This window comes from Eubalaena glacialis, chromosome 4 (genome assembly GCF_028564815.1).
Source record: "Eubalaena glacialis isolate mEubGla1 chromosome 4, mEubGla1.1.hap2.+ XY, whole genome shotgun sequence".
Taxonomy (NCBI): Eukaryota; Metazoa; Chordata; class Mammalia; order Artiodactyla; family Balaenidae; genus Eubalaena; species Eubalaena glacialis.
In genome coordinates, this window is record NC_083719.1 from 183,767,228 (window position 1) to 183,788,545 (window position 21,318).

The following is a 21,318-nucleotide window of genomic DNA, read 5'->3' on the forward strand; positions in this document are numbered from 1 at the left end:
GCCGAGTCACGTGACGGTCCTCCTCGGGAAGAGGGGAGCTCAGGGAGCATCCTCGCGAGAGCCGAGGCTTCCATTGCTCCCATGGCTCCCCTATTGATATTCCCGCGGTGGGCGGGCTTCTTCTCGGCCGCCTGTCGCTGGCAGGGAGCAGGCGCCCTGCGATTGGTGGTGGGTGGTGTCAAGTTGAGAGCCCGACACTGTGATTGGCTGAGCTCGTGGGCTATGTCTCTGGGAGGAGGGAGGGTCAGGCTCTACGCCATGACGAAATGCTTTACGTAGGGCGCCGGTGGCAACCTGAAGCTGCGATTGAGCTGAAGACTAAAGTTTTTTTATCCTAATGGGACATAGGCCGAATACAGCCACAGCAATTTAAAATTATAAATTATTTTTATATTAACAATAAAAATAAAATTAATTAAATAAACTCTGGGCATCGCTTCAGAAGCACTTGAGAGGCAGTAAATATATTCAGAGGGAATGAATGACATGGATATTTCTGGTTTAATCCTCAGGGTTTTGCACATGCTGTTTCCTCGCCTGGAACACTCTTTCCGCAGCTCTTTTCCTGGTTGATTTCTACCTAACTTTCAGATCTTAGATTGAAACCCCAGAGGAGCCTTTCCTCCCCAACCCCCAACAAGATGAAGTTCCTACAACACTGTTCTTTTTCTTGGAGCAATTACAGCTTGTGTTTATTTATTAGCGTGTTATTGGTTAATGAATTCATTTATGTTTTTGTCATTAGCTCCATGAGGGCAGGAATCGCTTATCACAGTATCCCCAGAACCTACCGGTGACATACATTAGTAGGTACCCAATAAATATTTGAGTGTATACATAAATATCATTTAATTGAACTGTGTGATCATGTAAGTTAAAAGCCTCACACGGAACAGAGACCTTCAGAGTCAGCCTGCAAGCCTTAGGACAGGTTTTCTTCAGCACCAATTTAACCTCTCAAGCAGAGCAGAAGTGAGGAGAGAAGAGTGAAATTTAGCCCAATTTTGGAATTCTATTTATCCTGTAGATTGGATAATTAAATCAGTAGAATTGGTTGGAAATAATGTGGAAAAATAGGAAATTTGAGGACATCACTTTGGGCAAGTCATGTCTTACTCAAGGCCTCAGTTTCCTCATCTGAACCATTAGGATGTTTTCCCTTCCTTCTCTGACATTCTGGCATCTGAATTGATTTAGACCAGTGGATCACCATTCAGGGTGCCCATCAGAATCACATGGGAGATTTTTCAAACTATTCATAATAGCCCCATCAGGATCTTGGAGAAAGAGGTTGGGGCATGCATATTCTAAAGCAATCCTCTGATCTAGTCCTTCTGTTGAGGCACTTGTAAACTTCCAGCAATCCTCTGCTTTACAAAATCACTCAACTCTGTCAGAGATTTCAGCACTGAAGTTGCAAGCACTTTAGCTCTAGTCACGTTATTGTTCTTCTTTTTCTGATCCGTAGTCAGACACGTTATCCATTGTGCAACTGGCCCCCACCCTGTTCTTTTTGGACTCATTTACTCATTTCGATTCATTATTAATTTCCAATTCATTCAATAAAAATAACAATTGATGAAAAAATCAACATCAGTAAACATGTATCAATCTGGGAAGGCTTCCTGGAGGAGGTGACATTCCAAATAGAGTTCTTTTTTATGCACAAGGGACGGGGGAAAGATTGGGGAAGAATATGCATGAGAGGAATAATGTTAGCAAAATCCACAGGCAACAGGGACCATGGGTTATAGAAAACGAAGAGAGCCGAAGTTAGACACGGTGATGGGGCCAAATTATACAAGCTTTGTAGCCCATGTTAAGAAATTGGGAGAGTATGCTAAGGCCAGTAGATGGACTTTAAACAGGGGACTGATGTGATCTGAATTGTGTTATAGAAGCATCATTCTGGCTGCCTTGTAGAGGATGAATTGGAGAGGAGAACCTGAAGGTGGGCACACCAGAGAGGAGGCTGGTGGAATGGTCTGATCAGGGCAGAAGACAGTTGGGGTAGTGGAAAGGAATTATAAGTGATAGCCTGATGTCTGACTTGGGCAACTGAATGGATGAACACGGGGTCGGACGGGATGATGGTGGAAGACCACAGAAGAATTGGGTACAGCTGAGATTACCGAACAGGTATCCGAAGATTTGTAAACCCAGCCTCTGGAGTTCCACCTGCCCCTTCGCCTCCCCAACCTCTGCAAAAAGGTGTTAAGCGCCTTTCCTAAGACGTCAGGCCCACCTCCGGGACTCGAGGGGTCGCTGCAGCCGCCACAGCCCCTCTAGGCTCGCCCCAGTCCACTCACTGGGCTAGGCGGCCGCTCCATCCGCAGGCGGAGTGCGCGTGCGCTGCCTGGCCGGCAGGGGGCGCGCGTGCGCAGACGGGGCCGGGGGGGGCGCGCGTGCGCGCGCGGAGGCCGGCACCGGAAGTGTGTGGTTGCCATGTAATATCCTGGCCGCGCGGGCGCGCGAGGGGTTGAGGCGGCGCCGGGGCGGGCGCGGAGCTGGCTGGAGGGTGGCGGAGGCGGTGCCGTAGGGGCCCGCTGAGGCGCGCGGGGGGTTGGCGGCGCCCGGAAGCCTGTCGCTTGTGCGGTCCCTCCGGTTCGCTGGGTCCGCGCGGGAGGCCCGACGGCGGGAGGCAGCATGTCGGTAGCGGGGCTGAAGAAGCAGTTCTACAAGGCGAGCCAGGTGAGCGGAGGCCGAGGCGGGGGGCGAGCTCCGGGCCACAGGCTGCTCGGAGGGGGGCCAGGCCAGGCCCTGGCTCGGGAGGGAGCCGTGGGTACTGAGGGGGCGGCGTTGGCACTCGTCCCCCGCCGGGTGGGGACAGCCTAGGAGGGGCGGGGGTCTGCGTGCGAGGTGGCCCAGACCCGGCCCGCCATGTGGGCTCTAGTCTTCTCGAGAGGGGTAGGCAGACGCTTTAGAGGCGCGGAGGTGCACCCAGAGGTTGGCCCCGGACGTGGACCCCTCTCCTCCCGTCCTTCCCTCTAAAAGGGCGGGCGGGCGGGCGGGCGGGGGGTGGGGGGGGGCAGGGAGAGAAGGGGAAGAAGCAGTCCCGAGCTTGTCGACACAGGACTCTTGCTAGAGAGCCCAGGGTCAGGGAAATTTTGTGTCTAGAACAATTCTTTTTTTTTTTTTTTTAAAGACAGCAAACGAAAAACCCTTTTCAGTGGGCCGGGTACAAAGTTGAAAGGGTAGAGTGAAAAGTCAGTTTCCCACTTCAGTCCCTCAGGCATCCAGTCCCTCTCCCCAGAGACAGGGACTGTCACCAATTACCAAAGAGAAGGGTATGCCTCTCCTTTAAAAACACACACGTAGCAGTAACATCGTCTACACAGAACCGTGTAATTGATGTTTTTCATTAAATGTGTCTTGGAGATCGCACTAGAGCCAGAATTCTCCACCTTGGGTCATTCTCTGTTGTGGTGGCCCTCCTGGGCACTGTGGGGCGTTGAGCAGCATCCCTGGCCCCTACTCAGTCGATACCAGGAGGTCCCCGCACCGACCACGGATGTCTCCGGATGCTGCTAAATGTCCTTAGGGGAACCCCCCCTCCCCTCCGCCTCCCCCTCCCACAGAGCTACTCGTGGAGCCTCTTGGATCTTTTTAATGGGTATGTGGCATTCCATTCCATGGAAGTCTGTCATAATTTATTTAATTAGTTCTCCATCGATGGACGTTTAGGTTGTTTCCAGTAGTTTTCTGCTGCAAATGATACTATCGTGAATAGCCAGTGAATATCTCTGCTCACAGGTGGGATTGGATTTATAGGATAAGTTCCCAGAAGTGGAATGCAGAGTCCAAGAATATAAGTGTTCTACTTTGACAGATAGAATAGGTGTTTTGGAAAGTCCAGGCCTCATTGCTCACGAGTCTGGTGAAAGCTGAGTGGATCCACTCTTCAGAAAACTGGACAAATGCAAAATTCAGTTTATAATTTCAGATCCAAGAAGTCCCAGATCCCTTGATCCTATGAGAACCTTAGGTCTGGAGTTTGTGTGGATAGACTCCAGGAAGGAACGAGCAACAGTCATAGGAGTTGTTTGGCCCGTGCGGGCAAACCAGACTCTGCCCACAATTTGGAGAGGTCCAGTGGGAGGGAAGAGAGATGAGTCCCCAGTAATACACAGCTGGGACCTTTTGCCCCTTGAGGGGGAAAACTAATGACCCTAGTAGTGGTCCAGGGCTAAAGATATTTGGGGTCTATTTCTAGACTCCAGGCTAAACCCTGGAGGAAGAGAGGTTTAATCCAGAGGGATTCTAGGATTGTTGCTGAGAGTACAGCCCTTTGCCCCAGAAGGATGGAATTAAGTGACCCGGCCCTGGGTTAGACCTTGCCCAGCAGGCCAAAGACCCCACCCCGCACACTTGACCAGAGCACCTTGGGGTGCTGCTTACTATCTTGGGCCCTGATGTAGCCCCTCTCGCAGGAACTATGGGTCTTGGAAGAATTCCTGGGCCACTTTGTTCCTTCATATAGACAGGTCTCTGGAAGCCCTCCCCACCCCGACCCCAGCCATGAGGGCCCGTGCTGGTGGCCCATGCTGTCCCCAGCAGACACGCTGTGCCGGAGGAACTAGCTGGGCCTCTCAGGCCATCCACCAGAGCCTTTCCTCTTGGGGAAAGAAGGATGGCCTGCATTCAGACCTGTGGGGAGTGCTTGGAAATCTGGAAAGCTCAGAGCAGTGCAAGCTGGTGGTGCGGATCAATTTATCATCTTGATATTCTGAGGCCCAGTCCCAAAGAATTGCTGCGACACGTCCTCCTCTGAGAGCCGTCGTCTTGGCCTCCTGACCGATTCCGTGTTGAGTTGTGCTCTCAAGAATCACCCTGGCTGTATTCCATTCCCTTCTGCAATAGTTTCCATAGACCTCCGCTGTTTATCTGGATGTGTCCACCTCTTTGTGTGTTTCTTTTCTTTTTTTTTTATAAATTTATTTATTTATTTATTTGGCAGCGTTGGGTCTTCGTTGCTGTGCGTGGGCTTTTCTCTAGTTGCGGCGAGCAGGGGCTACTCTTTGTTGCAGTGCACAGGCTTCTCATTGCGGTGGCTTCTCTTGTTGCGGAGCACGGGCTCTAGGTGCGCAGGCTTCAGTAGCTGAGGCTCACAGGCTTTAGAGCGCAGGCTCAGTAGTTGTGGCACACGGGCTTAATTGCTCCGCGGCATGTGGGATCTTCCCGGACCAGGGCTCGAACCCGTGTCCCCTGCATTGGCAGGCGGATTCTTAACCGCTCTGCCACCAGGGAAGCCCTGTGTTTCTTTTCTTGATCTTAGGAACACCTCTTTCAAATAGGGTCGTCTGTGTCAGGTAACATTCTTGTTAAGTCGTAATAATATATATTGAGTTTTCACTGCGTGAACAGGTGATATGCTTTAAACCAGTCGGTCTCAATTGGTCTCATTTATCTGGCCTAAGGGTAAACGCTGTCCCCTTTTTACACAAAAGGATTTGGGGGCATTTGTCTTCCTGTAGGACAGTAGTTCTCAGCCAGGGCCAGTTCTACCCTCCAGAGGACATTGGCAATGTCTGGAGGCATTTTGGGTTGTCACAACTCGGTGGTAATTAATTATATTACAGCTCACTGGGCGGCCCCGGACAACCAAGAGTCACCCGGCTCCGACGTCAACGGTGCTGAGGTTGAGAAATACTGTTTTATGGTTTGAGAAAAGTGAGGATAATTTTACCCAAACAGAAGAACAACAAAAAATCCTTCCTGGGCATTCTTCTGGCAGCTGCCTGCTTTTCCTAATTCTCAAAATGCAGATAACCACATATACGCAGATGGACACGTGCGTAAAACTCAGCATCCAGACACCAAGTCTCCCCCTCCCAAGTCCTCAGGAGAACCCCGGAGTGTCTTTTGGCATCTGGCATTTTTAAGAAGGTACAGGCTTGCATTGGTGCCTCTCAATTAGGGGCGACTAACTCTCCCCTCTCCCCTCTCCTGCCCTGTGCACCACCCAAGGGACATTTGGCAACGTCTGAGACAGTGTCACGCCTGGGGGAGAGGGTGCTACTGGCACCGAGTAGGTAATGGCTGGGGATGGTTGTTAAGCATCCTACAACATACAGGACAGCCTTCTACACAACAAAGAATTATCTGGCCCCGCATGAGAGAAGCGCCAACGTTTCTGTAGCAAGAAACCCTACTTTGAAACGGGTTCTTGATTTCCAAGGCTTGTAAGAGCATCATTTCTGAATTGAGAAATAGAAGCCAGGTGGATGTGTGAGAGAGAGCTGGGAATAGAGAAGCTGGGTTTCTCGAAGGTGAGGCTGTGATGTTAATGAAAAGTTTCTACCTCCTTGGTGACCCTGGTAACAAATCAGGTCCCGGTGTCTGGCAGTATACTGGCAAATTCCACGCCAGTTCATCTCTGGTGAAAACTTTCAGGTCTCAAATAAAATCGGTTTGAGCTTGAGCGGGAAGTTTGTGAGTTTTTACTTCTTAATAGGAACTGGTCACCTGAGCTGAGGAAAGTTGAATGTATGGAGTGAAGCAGCCAAAGAAACGGGCGTCTGTCTCGGGCCCGTGGTTTTGGTCCCCTCCAGCCTCGCTGTGTAATGCCACTCAATAGCCCTCTGGTACTCGTGCACACCTAGAATCTGGGGAGATGCTTTTATGAGTCTTTCTGGGGAACTGAGGTGGGTAAAGGAACCCAGTAGCGAGATCTAGGCTCAAAAGTTCACTTGTCATTGTGGTGTGTTTGGGTGACATTAATTTCCAGGCCTAACCTTCTAACTGGTTTCCTGATAATTCTTGTGGCTGGGCTGTGTGGAGATTGAGAGTGTAACTAGGGATAGATCTGGCAGCTGCCTGGAATGCTGGCCTGATTTTTTTTTTTTTTTTTTTTTTGCCTGAAAGGAGGGAGAGAGTTTAAACTGAAAGATTGGTTCCGTTCGAGCTAGGAGGGAAATTCATGACCGTCATATCCCGTAGCTTTGACGTTTGTTGGATACTCGCTAGGCTCCGGGTTTGTGTCTAGGAGGAAAGATCGAGCTTCCTGGGAAAGGCATGGGGTGGGGGTATGACGGGGGGCCCAGGACCCCAACGTGTTGGAGTAAGCAGTAGCTGGGGGAATGTCCGACGTCCCCAGACACTGCCTGCTCTGACTTTTTTTTTTTTTTTGGCTGCGTCAGGTCTTAGTTGCGGCACACGGGGTCTTCGTTGAGGCGTGCAAGATCTTTCACTGCGGCACGGGCTCCTCTCTAGTTGTGGCGTGCGGGTTTTCTCTCTCTAGTTGTGGCACGTGGGCTCTGTAGTTGTGGCACGTGGGCTCTCGCACTGAGGCACGCGGGCTCAGTAGTTCTGGTGCACGGGCTTGGTTGTCCCGCGGCATGTCTTAGTTCCCTGACCAGGGATCGAACCTGTGTCCCCTGCATTGGAAGGCAGATTCTTTACCACTGGACCACCAGGGAAGTCCCTCTGACCTATTTTTTAAACTTCATTTTATGGAATCATCCTTTTGATTTCCCAGCAAAGTTCTTGGCCTGCTAAGTAGTGGACATGGAGTGATCTTAGGATACAAAAATCTGAAATTTGTAACCCCTTAGTCTCAGCACGAATCAAAGTGTGGAACCTGTGAGCCGGGAGCGACAGGTGTCAGGCGAGGTCTGGGGGTGGGGGTGGTCCCTGGCCCAGACCCTTGAGCTGAGCAGCTGCAGGCTAACCTCTGGAGGACCTTCTGCCTCAGGACAGCAGACCTGGGAAGGGCCTTTGGCCATTGCCATGTCCACGTGCGATGGGAACTGGGTTAAGTCCACTCTTACAGGAAGCCACTCTGCTGACTCATTCTGTAGGAAGACCCTTGACCTAGCGGTGTCCCTGCAGGACCCTGGACGGAGATGATCCTGTCCTGCTCCATCAGTATTCCGTCCCCAGCTTGCTGGCTGGAGTAACCAGCCCTGTGTTTTAGGCTGTGCTGTGGAGCTACAGAAGAGATTTGAGACTGCCCTTCCCGAAAGGAGCCAAGGGGCCTCTTTAAACTCCACCACTTCCCAGGCCCGTCTGTAAAACCAGGTTAACCCGACCTCCTGGGCAGGACCCGCTGTTCGCAATCAGGGAGGCGCCCTGTAACCAAGCAGCATCCTGCATGCTCTTGTTATTAACATACCAGGACCAAGGGGTCATCATATTCTGTTTCTGCTGCCCGTGACTGCGGTACATCAGACCTAAAGTTCACCTCTGACTCAGAGTCCTGTGTATAGTAAAGAGCAGTTTATCAAAGAGGGCCCGTGGGAGCTAATCGCCCTGCTTATCTGGGTATGTTTTGAGGCAAAGCTGTAGGATACTTAATTTTATTCCATGTGCTACTTAATAACAGCCTGTGAGGTTAGGGGTTCCACAGTGTCTCTCTGTTTGGTTTCAGAAATTGGAGGCTGTCACAGTTTTGCGACCCGAGAACTGTCACTGACTTAGCAAGTGAACTAAGGAAATGGTGCTATTTACCCACCCACCACCCATCCACCCAGCCTCCCTCCGGAGCCAACATCCAAGCAAGCGCTTAGTGCCTTTGGGGGCCTGAGCTCTCCGCCCGCCCGTCAGGTGTCCATCTGCGCATCTCTTTGCTTCTTTCCTCAGAGGACAAACTGACAGGCTTTGACCGGGCCCCTCAGGCCTGCCATTTGCCTCTGGTGTGCGTGTCCCATGGCCTTTGACCCTGGGGTGTGGGCCACAGTTAGCTCTGCCCTGGTCTCTGTCTCAGCCCTCTCCTCTTTGTTGCCAGTATTTTGAAACGGATCCGATCTGGGGAAAGTTAGTTTTTAATTTGGGGCGTGCAGCCAACTTCCTCCATAGGATTTCAGAGGCATCTGCACATTTTGACACTGCAGGGCTGCCGTTGGCCGCGGAGTGGCAGAGGAAAGTCAGATTGTCTTCTATTTCTGGTTTTCGAGGTCACAGCGGGGGGTGGGGTGAGGTTTCCGAGGTTTAAGGAGGGTTTGATGCTGGAGCCTTCCAGCCACTGGAGGGGTGAGCAGGCCCGTTGAGGCATCTTTACCCCCTGTGCTCAAACCCTCCTGGCTTTTAAGTGCCCGGGGAAGTGTCGGGCGATTTTTTCTGGTTCTTTTTTAAAGCTGTCCCTGGAAAGCTGAGGAAGGATGTATCAGACTGTGGAGCAGCCGGTTCCTCTCTTCTCCCCTCCTCTCTGCAACCCCCTCTTTCCTCCTCCTCTTCTCCTTCTTTCTCTTCTCCTCCCCCCCACCCAAACTTTCTTTTTCTCTCCCCGCCCCCTCCCCAGGGCTGGATTTGCATCCACTTCTCTCGAGCACTGCAGTTTGGGTCCGATTCTGCTCATTTCCTGTTAAGCAGTAACCAGGGCTCCACAAACTCAGGCTCCCAGAGGATGCCTCGTCTTCCTTTTCCACTCAGCTCCTAGAAAAACCTGCTGACTGGGCCCGAGAGGGGGGTCACGCGGAGACTCCCAACCACAGCAGGAAAACAGACGTGCGATTTCCTCTGAAGGACCTGACTCAGCATCAGCCGTGGCCGCCCTGGGAAGAGCCGCTGCCTGGATGCTCAGATTTCCACACCTGGGCATTAAACCCCTCCAGCGGTACCACGCCCGCCCGGGCTGTCACGGCCCAGTGACGTGAGCTGCCCCCCACCCCACCCTCCAGGAGGAGGTGGGCCGTGAGGAGGACAGTGGGTCGCTGTCCCAGGAACTCAGTAAAGGTCAGCTGGATGGAGTTTGCCCCGCATCGTAGGTCATGAGAGCGCAAAAGTGGGGCGGCCGTGTGGGCGCACCTAGAGAAGTCAGGGCTGGGGTCTGCTGAGGGGAGCGTCCCCCGCCGACCTGGGGTGCGGTTCCAGCTCCAACCTGGCATTCAGGACCTTCCGGAGCCCCCGCCCCGGTCCCGGCTTTCAATCCCACCCTCCCCCTCGCAGCCAGCACGCTCCAGTCCAACAGGTCTGCTCGGCTCGTACCTTCCCTCCTCCTTCCCCACCCCAGCCCGGGTCTCCCTGTCCACTTCCTGTTTGCCCTCAGAGCCCTGCGTGTATCTTCCTGTATCCTTGCCATCTCCTGGGTCACCCCCCCAAAATATTTCTCCACCCTCCCTGGTGGTCTCCTGCCCACGTGCCACACACCCAGCACATCCTCACACCCAGTGCGCTTTTCTTCTCATTGGGTGTGAGCTCCTGAGGGAGCAGGCTGCCTGGCGGCTGGTGACAGGCCCAGGTCCCCACGGGTTGTGGCTTGCTGGCCAAGTCGTCAGAAATGGTGGACTCCTTCTCAGAGCGGGAATGGGGCTGCCCGGTGCCAGTGACGGTGCCCATGCGAAGCCAGGTGGCTGGCAGGGCCGTGGAGGCCTCAGTCAGGAACAGGTCCGACTGGTTTAAAGAATAAGGAATCAAAGCTCAGAGGTTGTTCCCTTTGGCTTAGGATCTGTCTTGAGGGCTCCAGGCCGAGGGACCGGTGCATGACTGGGCCAGAGGGGCCCGACCTGTGTCACGGGCAGTCTCTGTCATTTCAACCCCGCAGCCGGGCCTCAACTTAACTGGAGGTGCCCAGCCTGCTGGGAAAAGGAGTTCCCTGGCTCCACTTTCCCCAGGCCCCACCACTCTGGCCTCAGAAGCCTGCTCTCTGCCCCTGAACTTCTGACCTCTTAGACTTGACCGGCGTTAGCCTGGGTCCTGTGTGCAGCCCCTCCCTGGCTTCCATACCTGGCCGCCCTTCTGCCTCTTCTCCTGTGTCCTGAGTCAGCTGGCCAGCTCTCTCATCCCCTCCTCCGCTTTGCCCCGTTGGTTCCCCCTGTGGACTTGCCACCCTGCCTCTGGGCCTTCTCCCTCCAGGACCTGAGGGACCTCCCTGGCACCCACCACCGCTCGTGCACCTGTCCTCCAGATCTTCGTCCCCAGTCATGGCACTCCCAACCACCCTCTAGATGGTGGTCCCTGCCCGTCTGGCTGGTACTGGAAATGCAACAAGCTCGTAGGCCCAGTGCACCTGAGGCCAGCCTCCTCACCTGCGGGCCCTAACCTTCCCTGTCCTCGCCCTGACGCCCAGGGAGCCCCGCCACCCTCCCCGAGGTGCTGTGTCCATCACACCAGCTCCTGGGCCTGCAGTAAATACCTGGAACCAACCACCTAGCCTGTGGCTTGAATCAATTAGTTAACTTGACTTTCAAATAGACTCACTTTTTAAATTTATTTTAAAAGGGATCTTGATGATATTTCTTGCTCTAAATCATAGTAACTGGATCACCAGATACAACAGAAACAAAGCAATGTAATCGATTCCTCCTGGATTCCTTACCTCGGAGGCTGGGGTCTGGTCCCTCTTATTAAAGAGTTGCTGAAACAATAAGTGCCCACCAGGGACTTACCTGGCGGTCCAGTGGTTAGGACTCCACTTTCACTGCAGGGGGGCATGGGTTCGATCCCTGCTTGGGGAACTAAGATCCCACATGCCACGTGGCACGGCCAAAAAATAAAAATAAAAAGCCAAAAAAATATTAAAAAGAAAAAAAGTGCCCACCGGAAAGTTTTTCCTTGCCAGAACGAGGGGTACTGAAAGAGCGTCGCGGTGGGAATAACTTTCTCACTTGTCCCTGTGTTACCTCTTCTCTTGGCACCCCTTCCCCTGCCCCTCATCGTCTTCCCGTGGAGCCAGGAAATCCTGCAGACTTGAATTAAGGCTCAGAAGAGAGAGCTCTGGGGTGAGGGTGCATTTCCCAAGTGTCTGGGGAGAGGCCCGACAGTAAGTGGCACCGTTCAGTCTGTGTGTTTAGTCCCCCGACACCACCTTGGCCGATAATTCAGATGTCTTTGGCCAGCACACCTCAATCCAGTCCCACTTTGTCTAAAGCGGAGCAGCTGACTGATGGTTTTTCCTCTGTCGTTTTGGGTCTCGGCCCCAGGAGTGAGCGGAGACTTAGGACGCCCCTCAGGAAGGAAACTGGGAACTTTCTCACTCCCAAGGCCCCCTCCTCGTCTCCTGCCAGCTGCCTCCCCAGGATGAGGCCCCTCGGCTGCCTCTGGGCAGGCACGCGGGCAGGCACGCAGGCAGGCACGCAGGTGTCCATCAGCTTGATGGCCTCAGGTCGTCAGAGCCGTGATTGTCTGAGTGATTGTCTGAAGTCGGGCGGGCAGCCCTGGCCCTTCAGGGTCAGCCTTTGTCCAGAAGAGGGCGGCGAGGGCACGGGGACAAGGGCGGGATTTCTCCGTCCCCTAACTCTAACCTCCTGGCCTAGGGTTGTCCTCTATCTCCTCTCCCTGCAGTGTTTCCTCCAAGGTTGAGAATCCTTGCTGTCCCGCCAAGTCAGCATTTCACCCTTGAGGAGTCTTGGAGCTGCTGCAGCTCCCCACTGATTGCCCCGATACAGTTGTGTGTGCTGCCCTCAGAGTTGGCTCTGAGGTTCGTCTTTTGCCCCCAGCCTTGATACGTTTACTTCACGGCTGAGAAGCCTTAAGTGTTTCTCCCGGGCTCTCTGGGAAGTTCCGCATCACCATTCCTTTCCCGCCAGTGGATTCAAGGGTAGCTGAGCGCTCTCTCCGCTTTGCTTCAGAGCACCCCATGCCCTTGGCCTCGGCCCAGGGTGGGCAGGAGGCACCAGTCGGCCAAGTCCCTCTGCCGCCTCCAGACTGCCAGGTTTGGGAGGCTTCTGTGGGAAGTTGTGCAGACGGGGGCTCACTGGGGACCCGGGAGTCCGGGTGTGCTGGTTCCGGGGAGTGGGGAGGAGGACCTTTTGCCCGGTCTCAGTCCAGGCGTCCGCTCAGCTCTCAGCAGAGCCTGGTGGAGAGTCCACCGCCGTCCAGGGGAGTTTGCACTCAGCTAGTTCCCCACACCAGGCAGTGCCAGTGCGTCGTAAAGGGCACGTCCCTTTTCAGGCACTTGAGTTTGTGTTAAAATGTCTCAGCTGTAGAGAGAGAGGTGAAGAATGGCCAGCCGATAGCCAGGCGCCCACAGGAGCTTGAGTAAACACGAGCCGCACAGTTAGAGTCGAGGGCCCCTCCCTGATACATCACTGCACACCAATCTACCACTAAAAAATCTGCAGCTTTGTTTTGCAAGTTTACACCTCCTGAAAATGGTGTCACACGGCAGCTTTTTTGGCCTGCTCTTTTCGCTCAGCACTGCTGGGGCGCTTCGTCCACACGGAGCGTGTGGCTCGAGTTTTTTGCTTCCACAGCTCCCTGCTGTCCTTTCTGTGCCGACAGCGACTTGTCCTCCCTACGCTGGCAGTGGGCATTTAGGACGTTGCCGCGTGTTTGCTCTCGGCGTCGCAGTGAGCAGTCACATGGATGTCCCCGCAGGCAAGGTCCAAGTGCTTCTCTAGACTCCTGCCCACTTAATGTGACCATGTAAGGTTTTCAGCAGGACCAGCCTGGAGAACACCACCACCTCTTCTGTTCGCACGACCCGAAGTCTTGATCAAAGCTGCTGGGGGTCCTGCGTTGGGGCCCTTGTCAGGGGAGACCTTTCTGCTAGGCTCTATGGTACCACCTGAGCCAGGATGCTGGGTGCATGGGGCAGGGGCTCCCCAGGCACAGGTCAGCTTGGTGGGGGCACAAGCCAGGGGGAGACCCAGGGAGGCCCACCTGATGAAATTGGGCCCACCTGGTCATCCAGGGCGATCGCTTCCACCTCCCGGTCCGTGCCTCTGTTTAAAGAAACCTCATTTAATATACATTACTGATTCATTAGCATTGGATGCGCAGCCAGCAGCACCTGAACTCACCATCGGTCCGTCCTCATCGTTGGCGGGTTTGTGTTTGCGGTTTCACCTTACTTGCCGAAATGTGTTTGTGACCGCCCCCAATCAGTACTTGGGGCACTTTCGCAGGTATTCGTGAACATGCCCAGAGTGACAAAAATTTTTGAGTCTCCCAACACGCTCATTCCCACTGAGGCAGAACAAGACTGTAAACCAACATCCTTTCCACGGCTTGTTTAGTGATGCATGTTTGTACCTTTGTGCTTCTTGCGAGTGTTTTCGCTCTTGGTCCCGAGCGTGGAGCTGACGTGCTGGCTAGTGTCCCAGGCACAGGAAGGCTGTGACGTGCTCACAGAGCACGTGTGAGCTGAGCTCCACTCAGGCGAGATCAGGTGCTGCTGGCCGTGCGTCCAGTGCTAATGAATCCGCAGTGTATATTAAATCAGTTTTCTTTCTTCTTTTAAAAAAAATATTTACTTATTTATTTATTTGGCTGCACCGGGTCTTAGTTGCGGCACGTGGGATCTTTAGTTGCGGCATGTGGGCTCTTAGTTGCAGCATGCTTGTGGGATCTAGTTCCCTGACCAGAGATCAAACCCAGGCCCCCTGCATTGGGAGCTCAGAGTCTTAACCACTGTGCCACCAGGGAAGTCCCTAAATAAGGTTTCTTTAAACAGAAACACACGTAACATGAAGTTACAGGTGATGAGTTGTGACCAGAGGCTCACAGGAGCCTAACCCCTGCGTGTCCCCAGAGCAGGGGCTCAGTATTTACTAGTCCAGCTTCTGGGCGACTTTATAGCACAGAACCACTGTGAGTAACGAGAGCTGACTATTCCCGTGGCAGGCAGAACACCACCCCCCACCCTCCACCAAGGTGTCCCCACCATTATCCGGAACCTGTGAATGTGTGACCTCACTTGGCAGAAGGGACTTTGCTGGTGGGATTAAGGGCATGGACCCGGAGGTGGAACCAATGACCAGGTGGGCCCAATTTCATCATAACGGCCCTTAAAAGTGGAACCTTTCCCTGCCTGGTTGGAGGGAGACAGGACCGTGGAGGAGAGAACCAGAGGGCAGGCGGCATGATAGGCCCACCTCGCTGGCTGTGAAGACGGAGGACGGGGCCACAAGCCAAGGAGCGCGGCCGCCTCTAGGAGCCGAAAAGGCAGGAAAGCTCTAGAACTCCCAGAAAGGGACGCAGCCCTGCCAACACCTTGGTCCTTGCTGGGAAGAGCCATGTCGGACTTCTGACCTCCTTCAGATTTTTGTGTGGCTTAGGAAACGTGTTTTGAGTCACTGAGTTTGTGGTAATTTATTACAGCAGCCGTAGGAAACTCTTACAGGTCCCCGCTGTCTTAAAGCTTTGTCTGGATAAAGGTTTTCAGCTCAACGTTGAAGAGTGTGTGTGCGCGCACGCGCATGTACACACGGGCACGTGTGTTTCATCCTCCCTTAGCTCTCACCTCCAACTTAACGGCTGAGGTCAAAGAGGAACTAGGAGCGATTTGCTTTGCCAAGCTGATGGACGGGTGCTGTGCGAAGAGCGGGCCTCCCACCGAGCCATCTTCGTTTCAGTGCTGCATGGAAGTCGTCCCCTGGTTCGTGGAATCCCACCTTGGTGACTTACCAGCTAGTGGACTGATAGGGAATCCTCCATCGTCAACTTGAAAACCGGCTCTGTGTTCAGGTTTTACGCAAAGAACACTGTGGCCCGTCTAAACCTCCGGGAAATGCCACAGTGGGATTTCGACCTGCATCACTTCCCATCCACTGTAGAAAGAGGTCGGCAGTTCTCGAGCCTGATGGCGTGCCTTTCTTCTCGTCACGGACACTAGAGGCTCGTGCCAGGCAGCCTTCACTAATCACTCCCACACCTTCAAAGGGGACGCTTCAGAATCACATCCTGGGAGTTGGTTTCCAAGCCGGCCCTTAGCGCCTCTGTCCTCTGCATTGGTGCAGACCCCGCGTCCTCTGTCTCTGCCTTTCCTCACGTCATGTGCTTTTCTCCTTCTTGCCCCCAAGTTCAACCCATCCTTCAAAGCTAAGTCCAGGGACATCTTGTAACTCCTACCTGGTTCCCTCCCCACAAGGAGGAAGGGGCTCCTTATCTTAGGTCCTTAAGCTAGTGCCGTTTTTTTGTGAGCTTGTAGTATCCATCTCTTTTTCCCTGTACTATACCTGGCACATATAAATAACTGTTGAATGAATAAGGGCAACCTTCTCAAGTGGGGAGTTGGCCTGCTGACTTTGACCGCAGACGTTGAGCCCCATCCTGCTCTAATGGAGCAGGTAAGCTCAGGGCAGGAGAGTGTCCCAGACACGCACAGTGGCTTAGCGATTGAAATAGGGCAGATACGGTGACACAGGGTCCTATGACACACGCCCTGTATGCAGAAACCAGGGATAACTCACGAGGAGGTGACCTGGACCCTGGCTTTGAATGTGGACACGGGAAGGAGAAGGGAGAGGAGGATGCAGATTGTCCCCAGCAGGCAGCAGAGCGAAGCCCCCAGTGCTGGGGCCTCTGGGTCACTGGCCTGCCCTACTGTGTTCTTGTTCCTCGTCCAGGAGTCCAGACACCGCCTGTCTGTTGGCTCAGTCCTTCCAGGGGAGCAGAGGCTGGTCTGGGTGCGGGGGGGAAGCCCTGGCTACTAGACCATCGTCATCAGGTGGAGAGAGATTTGAATATGCTTACGGCTCCTAACTCAGCAAGTGGCAGCACCAGACACACGTCACACGGTGACAGCGGAGAAGCAAGGACGAGGGCAGGGCTGCTTTACTCCTGCAAAAATCAACATAAAAAGGCATTGCTGAGGGACTTCCCTGGCGGTCCAGTGGTTGAGAATCTGCCTTCCAGTGCAGGGGACGCGGGTTCCATCCCTGGCCGGGGAACTAAGATCCCACAGGCCGCAGGGCAACTAAACCTGCGTGCCACAACTAGAGAAGCCCGCGCGCTACAGCTAGAGAAAAGCCCTGCAATGAAGAGCCTGTGCACACAACGGAGACCCAGCGCAGTCAAAATATTAAAAAAAAAAAAAAAAAAAAAGATAAAAGAGGCATTGCTGAGAAGTGCCTTGAGTCAGCATCACCCAGCCATCTAGGCAAATGTGGCAAGACCCCCGATTTAAGGGGTAGGGTCTCCCGCCCCCAGAGCGTAAGTGTAGCATCTTGGGGGTGCATATTGGCACCATCCTGAAGGACGGGCAGACTGTTGATACACCAAGGTAGAGAGAGTGGGACATCCCAGGGGCACAATCGTGTTAGGATCAGGGCAGAAAGCCACTCGGGGTACTGAGGGTCAGCCAGCAGGCCGCATCGGTTGGCTGGGCAGAAGCAGGAGGAGGGGTGTGCCCCAGAGGCTGGCAGTAGCCTGGGCCAGGGCTTGGCAGGGGTTTGCTGCCCATCTTTTTCCTTCAAATCCTGTTGCTCTGCTTCCAAGCAGAGCTTCAGAATCGTGTATCACGGCCATCCGTCAGCAAGTACACTTAGTGCTGTGAGCCATCTGGAGTCTGGGCTATGATCTCCAGGAGCTTTTGGTGCAAAGGAAGAGCTAGCACATCGGCCTGCTAGCGACACGGTTTACACGTGTCCCTCTGTGTGCGGAACCACAGATCTCTCACAGAGGGCCTTCGCTCCACAGACACTGGCGTTCTCATGCCCCCGTCATCCAAGCCACTCGGCACATCCTGCCTCTGAACCTGGCCTGCATGGGGACCCCGCCTCGAGCTCCCTGCACGCGGCCCTCCTGGCCTCGTTCTTTCCTTGGGACACGCATCATGCGGGGACTGTCAGGCTCGTCTTTGTAGAGCAGTTTGTGGTGCTTGAAGCACGTTCACACCCGGGTCATCACGGGTCGTCATCAGCACCCCGTTTTACATTGAGGAAACTGAGGCTCAGAGGGGTCCACATTCTTGTTAAGTGACAGTGCGGTGACAGAGCCGGATCCAGTCCCCGTGCTGTGGTCCACACCCCCACTGCTCCCCGGCGTCGCCAGCCTTGCCTCGGGACCTCTTGGGCACACCCTTGTTTTGGCCTGTTACTGACACACCTGACTGGCGGTGTTCTCCCCTGGGCTCCTAAGGGCGAGGTCTGTGTCATCTCAGCAAATACTGATTGCCCATCACCTATTGGGCGTCAGGCCCCCTGCTGCTCTCCTAGCCCCATCACAGCAGCTGGCAGCCAACGGGAAGTCAGTGTTTGGGGACAGGGTGCGTTTGGGTGGGGAGGCGAGGCTCTCCCGGGTGCTGTTGCTGGAATGAAGGTGAGCTGTGGTGGAGGAGACGGCCCCTGAGAACTGCTCTCCTCTGTCTGTGATCCAGGGCGGGGTCCCTGGGAACCCCTCAGTCGGGTGCTCACCCACCACTGGGGCAGTTACAGGCAGTAACATCAGGGAGCGTGTGTGCCAGGCCTGATGTGCGTCCTGAGAAGGAGAAGGCCCACCCCCTCTGCCACTGCAGGATGGATGGCAGCCGGGGACAGGAGCGGCAGCTCTGGTGCCCACCTGGCCCCAGCAGGCCCCTGTTGATCTCCTCATCTGTGTGCTGAGATTCCTTCCAGCTCCGGGTTGCCAGGACTGACTCTGCAGGTTAGAAGGGCAGGTGCCCCTGGACAAATAGGGTGGGGGACAGCGGGAGGAGCGGCCGTGCAGGGTGACAGGGCGCCGGCATCTAATACGTGGCCAAGTGTCGCAGTGCCCATCACCCTCAGAGGGGCTGGTCCGCTGTGCTGAGAGCTGCTGATGGCGTCACCTCCCCTGGCTTGCCGTGTGCTGTCCTGGGATCATGACCCGCCCGGGTGCTTCTGGTAGCCACGCCTGAAGAAACTGGTCTCGGTGGCCCTGAGTCACCAGGTGTCGCCGCCCTGGGGTGACAGGCGAGCCGTGGAGCCAGGTGAGGGTATGTTCCTCAGCGCCCACTCAGAGCTTCTTCCTGGAGCTCTCTCGGAGGAGCGTCCAGGCCGAGCTCTGCCCTCCCTGAGAGGTCGCCCTCGATGATCCTTGGAGAACCTAGGTGTGCGGCCCCCACGGCTCCAGCCTGGCCCATCTGGGGGCCATTTCCCTCTGGCCTTCAGAGCCTGTTTGCCTGTCAGCCTTCATTTCCCGTGTCCTGTCCTCCCAAACTGCAGGCACGTGCCTTTCACAGGGGATTCCTCCTCTGGGTGCGGGGTCCTCTGGATGCAGGCCAGCCTGGGCCCAGCTTGCTCAGATTTTTTTCCTTTGCAAACTGTCCCTTCACTCTCTGGTGAGGGGGTCAGCTGTGGGCAGACCTTGGGTGGAGAGTGGGGGATTAGACGGGCAGCCCCCAGGCAGAGTGCCGCCTAACTTGAACTTCCCATAAGCAACGCAAAGGAAAGTTGGGGGTTCAGGGGTAGGGGGTGCTGTCATCCGGCCGGCTCCTGGGTCCGCAGCCCTCCCAGTGCTTAGCCACCGCGGAATGGTGCCATGAGATCAGACCCCTGTGAGGTCGTTCCTTCCTCCCATGGGGCGCTAAGTATCAACTAAGCACTTCCTAGTCTCAGACACCGTTCCGAGTGCAGGTACAGCAGTGCTGGGGTTGCTCACTTGGAGTTCACAGTCCAGTGGGAGGAGGGCTGTAAACAAACAAGGGAGGCTTGAGAGAAGGATGAGTGACGGGTGGGTCAGGGACAGCCCCACTGGGGAGGGGGGAACCAGATGGACAGGACCCAGCCATGGGAAAGTCTGGGGCAGAAGGGACAGCAGGGCAGAGGCTCTGACGTGGGGTGAGGTGGGTGCCTTTGTGGAACAGAGCCTGGTCCAAGGTGAGGTCCAGAGGGGGCGGGGGGTTCTGGCCTCGAGAGAGGAGGTGCCAGTAGTGTGCTGGGAGAGGTGGCCAGTGGCCAGGTCACTCTCACCTGGGTGAGGAGGCGGGCGATGGAGAATCAGGAGGGCTTCCTCAAAGAGGTGGCTTCACATTAGTTAAGTGTCTCAGAATGGAAGTGGTTGTAGAGATGGGGGGACAGCATCTGTGTTCCAGGAGGCTGGGGCTCTGGGCTTTTAGATCGTTCTGTCACCTTAGCTTGTCGCTGTTGGGGTACTCGTGGCCCTCCGTGAGATTCGTGACCTGGTGTCTACAGCCTCTTACGTAGTAGGCTGCGGTGATGGTGTTGGATGCAGGGTCTGTTCCGGTGCTTTCCGGAGGCCGAGCAGCTGTGCGCCTCGCAGGGTTTCCAAGCCCCATTTCCTGTGCCTTCCTGAAGGGCTGCTCTTGCGTCAGCTCTGCCATTGACAAAAGGTGAGTTTGCAAAACACCTCATTTACTCGCCTGTGGGGACAGAAGTTTGCTGTGCTGCCCTGAGGGGGATCTGCGGGCGGTAGCTCCCCAACAGTGCACCCCGGCACAGCACGCGGTCAGCGGTGCGGAACAGGCGCGGCAGGACTCGGGAATTTATTGCCTCATTTGTTTGTGGGCTGGGTGTTTCTTTTTATGAGTTTTCATCTGAAATTGATTTTCCCGGTTGTGTGACATGCAGCCCTCCTGCCTCGTCCCCGAGATGAGAAATTAAAATGCATGAGGCCGGTTTATACCCAGGCTTTTCAGCTCTGGCAAGAGTTCCAGATGAGGTTTGTTCCTAAGAGATGAGCCTCAAGCAATTGCTGGCCTCTCGGTCGTTGGGTAAAAACCCTCGGCACAGCCCGGGGCGCTGGCTGGGATCAGGCCCACCTTAGAGCCCCTGTTCAGCGGGCCTTGTTCCCTCCCTGTGTCCCGGAGGAGGCAAAGTCCTGAGCCCACACCCCAGTCTGCCACCCAGCTTCCTCAGCCAGGCCCTGTGGCTTTGGCCCTCGCCTCCCCCGATAACATTTGGGGCAGGGCCCGTCTGATTCTCCCCCACGTGAGCTGCATCATGTCCCGCGCAGGGGTCTGTGTGTGACTGGTGTCCTCCTCCCCGAGCAGCTCCCGGTCCGGGGTGCCACTGGTGTTCGTAGAAAGCTCTGTGCTATTCCAGGGGCTGTGGCCTCATGCCACCCTGGAGTGGTGGGTATCGTGTGAGAGACTGGAGTTCCAGAAGGCTCAGGGCAGAGCCGGCCCTCCAACGCACGCCTTCTGCCTCCAGGCTCGTGCACTCAGTGCGGTGTAGGGTGTCATCTTGGGTGGTCGTCCGCCACTGTCACTGTCCAGGAACAGCTGTGGTCCCCCTGACCGCCTGCTCCCAGGGGCTGCGATGTGGCCTCACACTTGCTGGGATGCTTCCCCAGCCAAGCGGGAGGGGCGGATCCTGAGCGCTGGCCCTCGTCTCCCCAGCACCCTGACTGCCCTGGCCAGTCTTTGAAAATGAGGAAGCAAACCAGGGAGATGCAGGGCAGCCTCCAGAGCAAGGTGGTTTAAGACTTTGGGGACCCAGTTACCCCTCCTGTCTGGCTTGGTCTCACACACACACTACACTACACTACACTACATTACACTACACTACACTACACTGCCTGGCCCTGGGAAAGGCGGGTCACCTCCTGGGGTGTTAGTTGCTCCATTTATAAGGTGGAGATGACTGCTCAGAGGCTGCAGCTGGGCCAGATGGGTGCTGGAGGTCCCCGATGGCTCTATCTCTTCCTTTTGGGGCTCTATGCCTTCCTCAAGGTTGACAGAAGGGCTGGCAAGGCCGCGGGTCCAAGGAACAATGCAGTCTGTGCTGCGTTTCATAGAAA

At 55.1% G+C, this 21,318-nt stretch overlaps 1 protein-coding gene across 2 annotated transcripts in view; it reads left to right on the plus strand.

Annotated features, from left to right (window-relative positions):
* Positions 1–2,468: 2,468 nt before the first annotated feature.
* The window catches only part of SH3GL1 (SH3 domain containing GRB2 like 1, endophilin A2), a 32,950-nt gene continuing 14,100 nt past the window's right edge, over positions 2,469–21,318 (plus strand). The window contains exon 1 of one of the 2 annotated variants that reach the window (XM_061190707.1): positions 2,469–2,691. In XM_061190707.1, coding sequence (XP_061046690.1) covers positions 2,647–2,691 — 45 coding nt within the window. In that variant the 5' untranslated portion in view covers positions 2,469–2,646. The remainder of the gene's footprint in view (positions 2,692–21,318) is intronic. The other variant, XM_061190708.1, reaches the window with a different exon arrangement.